This window comes from Nyctereutes procyonoides, unplaced genomic scaffold, assembly GCF_905146905.1.
Source record: "Nyctereutes procyonoides isolate TBG_1078 unplaced genomic scaffold, NYPRO_anot_genome, whole genome shotgun sequence".
Classification (NCBI taxonomy): Eukaryota; Metazoa; Chordata; class Mammalia; order Carnivora; family Canidae; genus Nyctereutes; species Nyctereutes procyonoides.
This window is the reverse complement of record NW_026575120.1, coordinates 41,508,010-41,522,445: the sequence shown is the minus strand read 5'-3', so window position 1 is coordinate 41,522,445 and position 14,436 is coordinate 41,508,010. Positions and strand designations below refer to the sequence as shown.

General features: G+C 53.4%; 1 protein-coding gene across 1 annotated transcript in view; it reads left to right on the top strand.

Moving 5' to 3' along the window:
* Positions 1-14,152, top strand: part of PKD1L1 (polycystin 1 like 1, transient receptor potential channel interacting) — a 72,115-nt gene extending 57,963 nt beyond the window's left edge. Inside the window, exons 44-50 of the mRNA XM_055334794.1 lie at positions 475-579; positions 819-959; positions 1,809-1,943; positions 3,576-3,749; positions 7,516-7,677; positions 8,541-8,711; positions 12,495-14,152. Of these exons, the coding sequence (XP_055190769.1) occupies positions 475-579; positions 819-959; positions 1,809-1,943; positions 3,576-3,749; positions 7,516-7,677; positions 8,541-8,699 (876 nt within the window). The 3' untranslated portion in view covers positions 8,700-8,711; positions 12,495-14,152. The remainder of the gene's footprint in view (positions 1-474; positions 580-818; positions 960-1,808; positions 1,944-3,575; positions 3,750-7,515; positions 7,678-8,540; positions 8,712-12,494) is intronic.
* The last annotated feature ends 284 nt before the right edge of the window (positions 14,153-14,436 follow it).

Here is a 14,436-nt window from a genome sequence, read left to right as displayed (position 1 = left end):
CGTAGACCTCAGCCCGTGCCCCGCTGCTCCCCAGGAGGCAGACAGATGTCCTGAAGGGGTTTTCACCCCAGAGCCCCAGCTGGGGGTCCCGGGGAGCTCACCGCCCCCACAGGACGGGCTCCTGGGTGCCCTGTGCCCTCCCCCCCCCCCCCGGCTCAGTGAATGGACACGGGAGAGGGAGGGCACGGCCTGACGGCGCGGAGGGGAGCACAGCTGGGCTTCGGGAGCCTCGAGGGCCCTACTTGGCCGAGGGCTGAGAAGCCACGGCTCAATCTCCAGAGCTGCTGGGGATGGGCCCCGGGGACCCTCCGGCTCACGCTCAGGGTTTGTGTGTGCGCCCGGCCCAGGCGCTCTCACACCTGGCAGGTCGCCCAGCGGTGACGGGTGGGGAGGCCGCAGGAAGCACCGAGCGTGGGCGCCCCGCGAGTCCTGCCGCCCTCTCCTTCTCCCCCCGCGTCGCCGCTCCCCCAGCAGCTGGCCTTCCTGGTGCTCAGCCTGACCCAGTCGTGCCTGCAGCTGCACCGCGCGGCCCAGGAGGGCGTCCGCAGCTACTGGGGCGAACCCGGGAGCTGGCTGGAGGTAGCGGTCCCGTCCCCTTCCCCAGGAGAAGCCGGACAGTAAAGCCCCACCCGGACATGCCACCCACTGTGCCGGCTCCTTCGGGCCGTCAGGCAGTCCCCCCGGTTGCGTGCTGACCCTCTGCACGGCATCGCTGTCCGTCCCCTCACTGCCCCCGCGCTCCCTTTGCCCGCTGAGCCTCGGGGGCCGTGGTGGGCCCCCCCAGGCGCCCCCTGAGGCACCTTCTTCCGCCCTCGCAGCTCGCCATCGCTGGGGCCGGTCTCGCCCACTATGCCGCCTCCTGCCACCTGGCCACCGTGGCGGGCGCAGTGACCGACCGCCTCCACAGAGGACACTTCCGAGGGTCCATGGACCTCAGCCTCGCGGCGTCATGGAACCAGGTACGGCGGGTGTCCGGGGCCACTCGGTGGGTCGTGCCCGTGACGCCGCCCGAGGGGACAGCTCCTGCACATCCCCGAAGGTTCAGGGGGCGGTGCGGCCCCTCCTGGCCTTCCTGAGCCCGGCCTCAGGGGGCTCTCTCCTCGGGGCTGGAGGCTCCAGGGGGTGGGGAGGCGGATGCTCTGCTGCTCACCTGCTGGGTGGGCTCCCTTGGGCTCCTGCTCCGCGCCCCCCCTGCGGGTCTGGGCTCTGTGGCCCCTCCGCCTTCCTTGGGCTCCACCCCAGAGCCGTGGCTGCGAGGCCGGGCTGAGTTCCGGGGACCGTGGGCTGGTGGCCGACACCCATGCCCCCATGCAGAGAGGGGGCCTGGCCCCCAGGAAGGAGCCATACAGAGACCAGAGCGTTGGTCCGTGAGTGACCCTCCCCGACGTGGGCAGGGGCGTGAACAGCGTGGGGCCGACCGACACGAGCGCGGTCCCACCTGCCGGCCCCCCACACGGTGCACAGTGCTCCCCGACTGCGGCCTGGGGACGTGAGGCCCTTCTTGTGGCTGCTTTTTCCCAGCCCGGTAAACTGAGGCCCAGACAGGGCAGCCGGCCAGGTCTGAGCCGTGCAGACCTGCATCAAGCTGGCCCAGTCAGGGTCCCAGGCTGGCAGCTGCGTCGCGACTTGTCCTTACTCCGCGTCCTGCTCCCGCTGTGCAGACGGTCGCCTCCCGTCCCGCAGACGTCACACCCGGTGGACACCCACCCGTGGGACGTGCCCCCGGAGCAGGGCTGGCAGGTGCTTGGGCGTCGTGCACCCTCGCTGGCCGGGGTGACCCGCCGACCGGCTCTGTCCTCCTGTCTCAGAGGGTCACGTGGCTGCAGGGGACCCTCTCCTTCCTCCTGACCCTGAAGTGCGTCCACCTTGTCAGCGTCCAGGGCACCACGGCGTCCTGCTCCTCCCTGATGCGGCACTCGCTCACCGGCGCCTTCCCGGCAGCGGTAAGAGGTCTCTCCGGGAGGCGGGTGCAGGCCGTGCCCTCTTGTTGGCACCTTCTCGAGCGGGATGCAGCCTATGCAGGGCTCTCTCGTGATTCCCTCCCCGAATCATCACAACCCTGTGTGGCAGGCCGGGTCCTTTCTCGGAGGCAGGAGCGGGGCACTAACGCCAGTGACGCTCCCGACTCTGGCCCTGCACCCGGAGATGCCCCTCCGATTGCCCGAAGCCCACTGGCGAGCTGCTCACTCCCCCTTCCCCACAGAATCGTGCCTCAGTGGGCCTCCGAAGAAAACGCACCTGTAGGCGTGGGTGCTCGGAGAGCCTGGCTTCCATGCCTGGGCGGTCCAGGGCTCAGCCCCACGCTGGCAGGCTGCTGATACCCAGAATCAGGAGGGCCAGGGCCCCACGTGGGATGCTGGCCACGTTCTGGGGTGCAGGTGGTTCTGACCTGGTTCCCGGCGATCCTGCCCCGCAGCCAGGTTGTCGTCAGGCGGGCGAGGATGCAGGCGAGCTGGCCTGATGAGGTGGTCTGGCTGTCAGCCTCCCAGGGCACCAAGCACAGGTCCCCAGACCCCGTTGGCCTTATGCCCGGTGGCCAGGGCAGGAGAAGCCGACACAGGAGTTGGAGACCTGGCTTCAAGCCCGGCTGCACCTCTCCTGAACCCACTGTCACACCCGCGGGCCGGTTCCCTGAGCTCTCCCTCCAGAAGCACATGGAAGGTGTGTGCCTGGCGGCTGCCCGGGCCCAGAGGTTACGTGTGAGGAGCTTATCTATTAAATTCGTCTGTATTATAGCCCTTAGCAATACAAGCAGTGCAAAAAAATTAAGAAAAAAAGCTCAGAATGTCATGAATAAATTTTGCCCAAATTAAGTAGAGAATCCAAACCGTCCAGAAATTACGGGCATGCAGGGAGAGCACCTGCTTGGTCCAGACGCTGGCAGCGAGCGATTCCACTGGGGGAGTAACGGCGAGTGAAGGGAGCGCCCACGTGTTCGAAGGGAGGCCCCGGGTGCAGGGCCGGGACAGGGAGCCGGGAAATGGGAGCGGCAGGGGCTTGGGGGGTGCAGCCGAGGAGGGTGCTGCGATGGCCAGTCCGCCCACCGGGGCCGTCTCGTGCCGGTGCATTAGATACACACACGTGTGCACACGCACTGGGCCCCGGGCTCAACCCCAGGCTCCCAGGCCAACAACCGACCATAAAATGTCACCTGAGCTAAACTGAACTCTCTTTGCTCTGTAAGTGGTTTATTTTACTGGGGCCTTGCTGGGCGCCAGGCCACGGGGCGGGTGACAGGGCCAGCCCCTGGGACAGCGCGGCCGCCAGCAGCAAGGGCACAGGGCAGGGAGAGGCAGGAGGGATAGGCACCCTTCCCCACTGGAGATGGAGGAGGAGCAGGGTGGGGGGCTCTGGGGGAGGGCCAGGGGAGGGGGGAAGGGGGCGGGGAGGAAGGGGCCGTGAGCAGGGCCTCAGAGGGCACGTGCCAGGCGGAGCCGGGCCACGAGGGATGACATGACCAACACTCCAATAACTGCTTCTCCAAGCTTCTTGTTACTGTAAAGCTCTGGAAGCCTGCAAGCCTGTCTCAGGCTCCGTGGGCCCAGGGCCCGGGGTCACGGTCTCTCTCCCTGCAGCTGGCAGGCGTCCTGGCGCTGGCCGCGCACAGCCACTTGCGTGCGGTGCCACCGGGCACCCTCACAGACTTCTCCCGAAGCCCGCGGTCCCGTCTTTCCAGGTCCGACCTGCAGGCCCCAGCCTGGTGCTGCGGGGCCCTCTTCATGGTGATGAGCACCGCGTGGTTGGGAATGGTACGTGCCTGTTGCCCAGACTCTGAAGTCAGGGTGTGCCTGGGATCCACCTGCTGTCGGGCTGACCTTCTCCTTGGTCTGTGTGCACATTCCCACGTGGCCATGGCTCCCCGAGGCCACTGCCCTGTGCTGGGCAGGGGCTGGACATGGCTGCAACCTGAACAGGTCCAGCAAGACCAAGCATTCCAGGGAGCTGCCTCCTCCAGGGAGCCCCCGGCCCTCTAGGCACCGAACCACACCCTGTCTCTTTCCCAACCTCCTCTCACACTTGCTGCTAACTTGCCTTATTATTTCAATCTTCCCACCTTATAAGGGTTGCAGTCTATCAGCTAGCCTTCACTGGACAGGTTCTCTGGCCTCAGGGCTGCGTTAGGAATGGGGCTCCCTGTTTCCCAGCCTCCTATTGATCCATCACTTGCAAATCTAGTCATGTCCACACACACACACACCATAAACTCAGACCTTGACAATGCTCAGACCTGAGCCCTTTGTTTCTTTCAGTGTTCCTAGCTTCCTACTCACGGCTCATCCATCTACCTAGTCTTCCATCCATCCATCCACCCACCTGTCCACCTACCATTCATCCATCCATCATCCATCTATCCATCCATCCATCCATTGACCTATTCATCCATCCATCCATCCATCCATCCATTCTTCCTTCCATCCATCCATCCAGCCACCCATCTACCCACCCACCCACCCACCCACCTATCCACCTATCCTCCATCCGTCCTCCTATCCATATATCCATCCATCATCTACCATCCATCCATCTATCCATAGACTTATTCATCCATCCACCCATCCACCTACCATCCATCCATCCATCCATCCATCCTTCCTTCCATCCATCCAGCCACCCATCCACCCACCCACCCACCTATCCTCCATCCATCCACCTATCCATCTATCCATCCATCCATCCATCCATCCACTCATATGTTCAATCATGTGCCCATTCAACAATTACTTAAAGAACACCTATTCTATTCAGGCAATGGTGAAACAAACATAGGAAGACACGGTCCATAGTCCATAGAGGAAGACACGTGTATAAACAAAGAATTATAGGGATCCCTGGGTGGTGCAGTGGTTTGGCGCCTGCCTTTGGCCCAGGGCGCGATCCTGGAGACCCGGGATCGAATCCCACGTCGGGCTCCCTGCAGGGAGCTGCTTCTCCCTCTGACTGTGTCTCTGCCTCTCTCTCTCTCTCTCTCTCTCTCTCTCTATCATAAATAAATTTAAAAAAAATTAAAAAAACAAAGAATTATAGCAATTCTTAGATTTTTGGTACATTTCCTTTATTGGATATGTGATTTGGAAATATTTTTCCCATTCTGTGGCTTGTCATTGTCATTCTCCTAACAGATTTTTTTTGGTAGAAGTTATTAATATTTATAAAGGCCAATTTATCAATTTCTTCCTTTATAAATTCTACTAGTGTCCTATCTGAAAATGAATGGCAACCTCATGGTCACATGCATTTTCTCCTATGTTTCTCTTGGAAGCTGTTTAGTTTCATTCTTTACTTTTTTAAGATTTTATTTATTTATTCATGAGAGACACACAGAGAGGCAGAGACACAGGCAGAGGGAAAAGCAGGCTCCCTGTGGGGAGCCCAACGTGTGACTCGATCCCAGGACCCCGGGATCATGACCTAAGCCAAAGGCAGACACTCAACCACTGAGCCATCCAGGCGCCCCTGTACCTCCATTTGTTTAGGTCTTTGTTGTTTTTCTCCTGTGTTCAGTAGTTTTTAGCAAATTGTATGCAATTTTACTTTATTTAATATTTAATTATATTTATTTGAGAGAGAGAGTGTACATGCAGGGGAGAAAGAGAGAGGGGGAGAGAATCTCAAGCAGGCTCCCTGCTGAACGCAGAACCCCACATGGGGCTCAATCCCACGACCCCAAGATCATGACCTGAGCTGAAACCAAGAGTTGGCTGCTTAACCAACTGAACCACTCAGGAGCTCCACAAATTGTCTGTGGTTTTAGAACCTAACTAAAGCTTCCTCAAAGAGCAAGGGAAATAGCGACCACTTCGTCCTCCTGAGGAGACCAGGACATCCTCACACAGCAGAAGGGATAGTTGAGGTGGCCTTTGGCGGATGAGAGGGACCAGCCCATGGAGACACCTGGAGGCGGCATCTGTAGGCTGGGGTGGGGGGCTGGGGGTGCAGCATAAGAACAAAGGTGGTGGTGAAGCCCACGATGGAGCTCAGGGTCAAGCAGATGTGGTTTGGGGAACGATGCTTGGAGCCAGGTGTGGCGGGCACTGAATGTCATGCTAAGGTCATGAGGTGCTTGGACTTTGTCATCAGGAGCAGGAGGGCGGTGGTGCCCGGCGTCTCTGAGTGCAGGAACGGGGACGCATTACCTGTGGCTCCTGTGGCTGGGAGGGCAGGAAGCCTGCTGCCCACATATGCTGTCTGAGCGGACAGTGTCCTGTGCTCAGCACCTAGGCGTCCCTGCGGGGTTCTGACCCATTGCCAGGGCTCAGGGATTTAGGGCTGATGCAGGAAAAAGATATGACCACGAGAGACAGTAACCCACACGAGCTCTATGTGGCCATATCTTGACAGGCATCGTGGCAGGAGACCATCCAGAGGCTGTGTCTCAGGGCCACCATCAAGAAGGGGGAGAAGGGGGATCCCTGCCTGGCTGGCGCAGTGGTTTGGCACCGGCCTTTGGCCCAGGGCGCGATCCTGGAGACCCGGGATCGAATTCCACATTGGGCTCCCGGTGCCTGGAGCCTGCTTCTCCCTCTGCCTGTGTCTCTGCCTCTCTCTCTCCCTCTCTCTCTCTGTGACTATCATAAGTAAATAAAAAAAAAAAAAAGAAGAAGGGGGAGAAGGCCAGGGGGATGTGGAGGGGAGCGTGTGTGTCTTTCGTGGGTAGATGGCGCCCGGCAGCAAGTGGGAAGGCTGAGTCGGAGCGCCCAGGGGCAGCAGCGTCTTGGAGTCCTGGGAAACAGCCGTCCCTGAGGTTCTGCAGAGTATGCAAAGCAGGCTCAAAATGACTCAAACTTTGCTTGTTTGGACTATTTTTACAACAGTTGAATGCATACAACTTTGAGTTTTGTGCCCACAGGCTTTTTGACCTAACAGGTCTCAGCCTGCAGTCGAGAAAGAAACAAGCTGGGCTGCTTTGCAGAGGCCCCGTGACGTCGTTTCCCTGCCTCGCGGGGTAGGGGGCGGGGGTAGCTGCCCCCAGCCTGGCGGGGCTGCAGAGCACCTTGAAGCCAAGTTTGCATGTGGAGATGTCCACCGTGTTGACCATCTTTGTCCTCCACTGTTAGACACTGAAAACACCCTTTATAGAAAAATCCTTTTGCTTTCTTTTTTTTTTTTTAAGATTTTATTTATTTATTTGAGAGAGATTGAGAGTGAGAGAGATCACAAGGAAAAGGGAGAGGAAGAAGCAGGCTCCCCATGGAGCAGGGAGCCTGGCGTGGGGTTTGATCCCAGAAGCCTGGGATCATGATCTGAGCCGAAGGCAGAAGCCTAACCGACTGAGCCCCCCGGGTGCCCATAAGATCCATTTTCATTACTGAATTCATCTTGTTGCAATTTAGTTCAACGCATGAGAGTTATTTCCTGACTTTTTTGCTAAGCAGTTACCGTCTTATTAAAAGGTGATAGAATAGCATCATCAGCTATAATCTCCATTTTATAGTCTATCACATTAGGGAAGCCATGTTTTGGTTGATAACATGAAATTTGTCTGTTTTTTTTTTTTTTTTTTTTAATTCTCCCCAGCTGAGAGGTTCCTTCACGACTCTTGCTCGAAAAAGGAAATCTTTTCAAAGCCAATCTGTTGTGAGACTGGCAGACGTGACTGCCTATGTGTGGACAGAGGCCCTGGCCTGGCTGGGACTGGAAAGGCCACCGCAGGAAGAGGCCGAGATGGTTGAGAGTCATGTAAGCTGTGGGTCTTGGGGCGGCAAGCGCGATGGCTCATCCAGACGATGCTTTCCTTGCACAGCGTTGCTTCTGGTTATTTAAGTGTGATTGTGCTTCTTTGCCAAGTGTTGTTGCAAAGCCGTGGCTTTTCCAGTTGAAATTCTAAAGCACTTAGCAGATTAGAAGCACAGTCTCTTCCATTAGCTCATGATATCCTCGGATGACCCTGTAAGGCTAGAAAGATGGGGTTTAGGACTCTGGCCTCTGCTAACCCGCCCCCCCCCCCCCCGCCCCACATTCTGTTCCTGCAGAGCAACCATTTGCTTTCGGTTTCTGCCACCAGGGCCAAACTTCTCCCCAAACATGAGGACTTAGCACAGGGTCTGAGCCTAGTCACCCCAACATGAATGTAAGCAAATCAAAGCAGACCGCAGCACACTGAAGGCCAGGCTACTCCTCCGTGACTGACTGATACTTGGGCATCACTCAGTACAGGTCCAAAGCCAATCATGTGCAGTTGTGATCTTGGGCATTTTTATAGGGCTTCACTCTTTATCGTATATTTTACCATCCCTCATTGCCTTTAAATCCACGGGACAGTCCTCATATGGGCATTCTGAACCCCAACACTCACCTGCGTGTGACCTGGGGAGTCAGGGACTAGTGTGCACACCTGTATGTGACCTGGGGCATCAGGGAACAGAGAGCTTAGAATTCCGGCCCAGCATCCAGGCCTCTGACTCCAGGATCCAGTTAGCTTTCTAACAAAGCACAATACCATCTAAAGTCAGTATCATAAAATACTTCAGAAAATGAGGGGAAAAGAAAAAAAAAAAACAGTTTCTTGAAGGCATTCACTAATCTGATTTTCTTTGCTTCAGAATTACTACCTGGATGACGTTTCTGATCTGCTGGATGAACTTCTGTCAAAGATTCATGCTTTGTCTGACAGCCTACAGCTTCCTCTTCCAGAGCAGCAATTCTGTGATATGCAAGAGGCCAGGGCAAAAGGTCATTCCTCAGCGGGTATTTCTGCCTAACAAGCCACTGGGGTAAGCAAATGAGAAATTATTTTTATCACTCTTCTTTGTAGCAAGAATGTTTTTTTAAGTTCTAGGGAAGGTATGAACTGGTTGCTGTTCCAAATCATGAGGTCGATTTGCATAAATATTTCCTCTGGGGAGGTAGGCTGGTAGGCAGGTGTGCTCTGGCCAGAACTAAAGAACTACTTAATAATGGAAAAGGTGTCACATGACTTCCAGCTTATAACGGTGGCAGAAATATCTCTGTGCTCCCTTACCTCTGATTACAGCTGGGATCCACAAAAATACTGAGAAACAGAAGTGGGAATTCCATCTTCCCAGACACCAGGAAATATCCATGCCCCAGAACATGACCAAGAAGCCCCCAAGTGGTGGCCACTGCAGAGAAAATTGGACCAAAAGGAGAGAGGACCCTGCCATTTCCAAGAGCACACAGAGTTCTCCAATCTCAACAGCACACAAAGGCCCCTGGTTTGGAAGAAAAGAGAATACAACACAAAACAGCTAAAAGAACCCCTTGGAACACAAGTGTTGAGGACACAGGGCTGAAGGGAAGCCATCTGTTGAAGAAACCATCTGTTGATGTGGTAGCCAGAGAAAGGCTGTTGGTGGCCCACAGACCTGGAGCCACACAGACACACACGCTGGGGTAGCCACACAGTGAAAAGACAGGTGAGCATGGGGCTCCAGTGTGTTCTCAGGGGGTTCCCTGAGATCCAGAGAGACTCTGTGGAGCCCAGAGCAGCCACAGTCAAAAAACCCAGTGTCATGGGCGTGCTCCCTGGCCACTGTGGGATGGACCCCTTCGTGCAGAAGTGGGCACTCATAACAAACTCAGATCATCATGGGATGATGCGTCATGCTACCCAAGAAGCAGTTGTTAAAGATGACCATGAGGAGGACCAGGCCTAAAAAGGATTTCCACACACAGGTCAGATCATAGGCATGATGTTCTCCACACACAAGACTAAATGCACAGAGAAGTCACTTCTCTGAAATAAGAGTACAGAGCCAAGATGTCAGAGCTAAAGAGTGGATTGGGAGCACAAAGGGGAATTGACAGAGTCGAGGAAAGAACGGGAACAGATGCCAGAAACACAGGCTGAGCAAAAGGAAAACATAACCGAGTCACAAAACGGAGAGTGGAGGATATGGATGGCAAGTTTGAGAATACTCCACAAAATGGGATCTAAGAAACAAAAAGTTAAAAGTTTATTTTAGGGGAAATCATACACATAGAAGTCAGACAAAAAAGAAGTCAGAGAAAGGGCGTATGTAACTAGTGTCTGCCTCTCCCTCACAGAGAAGGAAGTTTGAGCAGAAAAAAAAATTTTTAAAGATATAATTTACAAAAACTTTCCTGAACTAAAGATATAGATCTATATATATATATATTTATTTATTTATGATAGTCACAGAGAGAGAGAGGGAGAGAGAGAGGCAGAGACATAGGCAGAGGGAGAAGCAGGCTCCATGCACCGGGAGCCCGATGTGGGATTCGATCCCGGGTCTCCAGGATCGTGCCCTGGGCCAAAGGCAGGCGCCAAACCGCTGCGCCACCCAGGGATCCCTAGATCTATATATTTAAAGAGTGATTCTATCCCAGGGAAGAAATGGATTCCGTAGATTCCAATCTATTAAAACAAGAATCAATCCTAATAAAGTAACTAAAGAAATATCTTACTGACTTCCAGATGCCTTCCCTCCTCCCGAAAATCAAGTCACTTCCAAGTAGTTAAAATTATTTAACGGTTATTTACTAATTACTATTTAAGTTATGAGAAACTACTTAAATGTATATGCCAGTAGAAAATTGGGCAAATGATAGGAAAAACAGAATTGTTACAGAATAGGAAATATGGCATCCAGTTGTGTGGGAAACTTTGAAGAGAAAGAATCTATTAAAAAAAAAAAGCACAGGTGCCCCTCACTATCTTTGTAACATGAAATAATGGAAAGGCTCAATACAAAATTTCAGAAGAAAGATGATTCTGTGCATTTGTATTCATTCACACCGTGAGGTCAATGATATTATTTCTAGATTATAGAGTTAAAACAAAGGACAATGTATACCGCTAACTTAGCGCTCAGAGGAAAATAGGGCATGTTATGGAGTAGCAGCCAATGAAAGTGAAGTAAATGTGTCTTCAACTGAAATCATCAGGAAAACGTGGACGTGCACAAATGCACATGCACACACACACATATACACACGCACACACGCGTGTATACGCACATTCGTACATACTCATGCACACACATGCACACATATGTATACACGTGCCTGCACGCGTAAACTAAGTAAACCTAGAAGGAAGGAATTTGTAAGATGAAAATGCAATTTAATTAAATCAGCTAAAAATAACCTGAGAGGAACCTTATAACAATGGATAAATTCTTAGCTAATACATAGCTAAATATGATGGAAGAAAGTACAAGAAATGCACAGAATAAAAATGAGAAAGCAAAAGTTAGGGGAATTAAATGATCTATAAAATATTTGGAACGTGAAAACAGCCCTCAATGCTCCTTATGCGCCAGCTGACTCGTCGGACCAAAGCTGCGAGCCCTGTGTGAAGACTCCTTTCCAAGGCATCTTGGCTCAGATGGTTCCACAGGGGACGTAGGATCAAACTGTTCCGAGACACTTGAGTTCAAAATGTCCTTTGAACGGTCCCAGAATGCAGAGACAGAGAGAGCTTCCAGGTGTGCTTCTGCGGGACTAAGTGATGTGTTGACGTCAAAACCGGGCAGCAACATCTCTGATTCAGAAAGACAGAACAACCACATGCCAGGCCTTATTGATTTTGATACCAGAATACCTAAATCCATAAAATGAACGAGCCCTATTCATGAAACCAAGGATTCCAGGGAACCAGGCCCAAAATATGGAATCTCTTCTCTCGATCGGAGGAAGGTGGGCAGCGTGCAACTCTGTGGTTTTAACCACATTTCACATCTCATTTCACACCCTGGATTGCCAGAGAATTGGATAGAACAGGTGGCTTTCTATCACAAAGTTGCTGAGTCACATCCAGCTTCTTTATCATGAGAATCTTGAAAAGCATATAAATCGAGTATATTTCTAAAATACATGGAGCAAGTTAAGGGTTGACTCAAGAGATCAGTTTCGTAAGATGAACAAGCAAGTATTCGACCAACATTTATGCTCAATAGGCTGAGCATCCTGCACGGTGAGTGGAGACCGTGGAGAGAGGACGTTCCTGCCCCTCCTCCTGGAGCTGGTGGCGTCCAGTGAACAGGGCAGTGAGGCTGCCTTCCAACGTGATGCCAAGTGCATACTGATCCTGAATCCCTAGAAGCAGGTTTCTAGAAATCATAAAACAGGACTTTAGGAATTTAGCATTTTCTCAGAAGAATATCATCATGATTGGAGCTCATCCTCTTTATTAAGAATGTAATTTTGCTGAGATGCTGGCTGGCTCAGTCAGCAACTGAGCGACTCTTGGTCTTAGGGTCACAAGTTCGAGCCCCACAATTTCAAACCCCACATTGGGTGTGGGAGCTTCCTGCACCCTAACCAGCTGGCCCGGAGCAGGAGAGAACCAGGACGGTGCTCGGCATTGGAGCAGGCGGGGCCGGACCTCACAGGACAGACCCCTTTTGTATGATGTGATCTCAGGAAACAACCCATTTGAATTTCCTAACTTCAGGGCAGCTGTTTTTCATCTTAGCCATTAATGATTAAGATTTGTATCATAAACTGGAAGAGTTGGATGCCTGGAGCTATCCGAACCACCTACAAATCACATTGTTCTTTGTCTTTTCCAGGTGAGTCAGTGCAGCGACATGTGGTGGGGCTGCCCCCCTCTGCTCTCCTCTCGCCCCCGCGTGGCGACCGCAGGGTGCCTCGGCTGCATTGATCCACCCACGGGGAGAGCCACACCCCAGCGGTGCTTCTCGCTGAGCAGAAGGACTTTGCCCCCAAATTCTTAATTCTTAATTCTTCCTGATGTGTGAGCCCCGTTGCCACCCCACCCCACCCCACCCCGGGGCACGCTGCTTTGCAGGGATGGCCAGGCCACTGAAATTTCAATGCAAGTGAGAGATGCCAGAGCAGTTTTTCCTGCATATTTTCCTGTGGATTCACCTTTATGAATTTGGCTACGTAAGGCAGGAACATCCAGAAGGTCAGAAACACCCTGGCCTCAGGCTATAGCCTGCCCCAGCGGGTTTGGTCCTTTTTTACAAAGAAGTGTTAATTCCTTAGCACTCGCCGGCCAGGAGGGACACTGGGCGTTTGGTGTGACCGCGGTGGATCCACACTCACTTTCCACATCGGGGTCCTCGTGACTGTGGACGTGGGTCTGCCGAGGAGGCTGGCACGCCGGCGCCCGTGGCCCCTGCTTTCAGGGAGGTTTGTGTGTGCGTCCTGCGAGTCAGTGACAGTTAGGACACAGGGAGCCATCAAAAGGGTGGATTTTCTTCCTACTTCTTCCCTTAACTTTGCCAGTTTGCGGGCGATCTTAGGAGATACTTAGAAGACCTGATTTTCCTTAATACGGACCACCTACAAATGTCACAGAAACCTGTCCGGGAAGTTTGCTCAGCTCCCTCCTCCCACCCAGGACTTTTTGTGGTCATAACTGGGTTCTGTAAACCCAGCTTTCTGGGCTCATGAACACTCAATACTTGAATCCTTGAGAAGAAAACGGGTTATGAAGGGTTAGCTTAAGGAAATATCCACTCAGCCTGAGCACCCGGAAAGTTTGGGCCCCCCAGAGGGGCAGGCAGGATGGTGGGGGAGCACCTGCTGAGTGAGGGTCAGAGGCCAGTGGCGGGGGGTGGGGGGCTTGGGTAGTGACTTCACTCCTGAGCCTCGGTGTCCTCCCCGGTAAAGGAGGCTCTCCCGGTGCCTAAATGTGTGGTGCTCCTCAGGGGCTTCACATATAATCACTCAGCCTGGGTTTTCATTCGTTCACCAAGAGATGCGGCGGGCACAGCTCCAGGGGCTGCGGGTGGGGGTCCGCTGATGTCTGTGTCAGCCGAGAAGACACGGTGTTCCTGAACTTGGAAAATGCACATCTCAGAACTGGGGGCAAAGTTCTGAGCAACGCTGGTGCCCCCTCGGATCTGCAGGACGAGGCTGTGAGGGGCCACTCAGGATGCAGATGCTGGATTACAGTGAGGTCTTGGGGTGCCCAGCTGGCGGGGTTGGTGGAGCACGTGACTTTTGATCTCACGGCTGTGAGTTCAAGCCCCACATTAGGTGTAGAGATCACTTAAGGATAAAATCTTTTTAAGGGAGAGTAAAGAATAAAATTAGGGGGCGCCTGGGAGGCCCAGTTGGTGAAGCATGTGCCTTCAGCTCAGGTCCTGATCTTGGGGTCCTGGGATTGAGCCCCGTGTGGGCTCTGTGCTCAGCGGGGCGTCTGCTTCTCTCTCTGTCCCCACCCCCACCCTCTCTGTCCCAAATAAATAAAAGTATTTTTAAATAAATAAATGAATAAAATGAGGTGTCCTGGGAAGAACGTGCTCCCCTGTAACTCCCAAGATCCACTCGGTCTGGAAGCACAAGATTTGTCCTGGATTCGACTGAAGTGACTCAGCATTCCTGCTGGGCAGCCCGTGAGCTGTGTCTCACCCTCTTCTCACAGTGTTTTCTACAGAACCCACTGCCCAGTAAATATGTAGCCATCAATTACTGGCAAAAAAGAAGCTACCGGAATGTCGATACAGGTAGAAAGAGGCAAAATAACCAGGCAGGATGTTA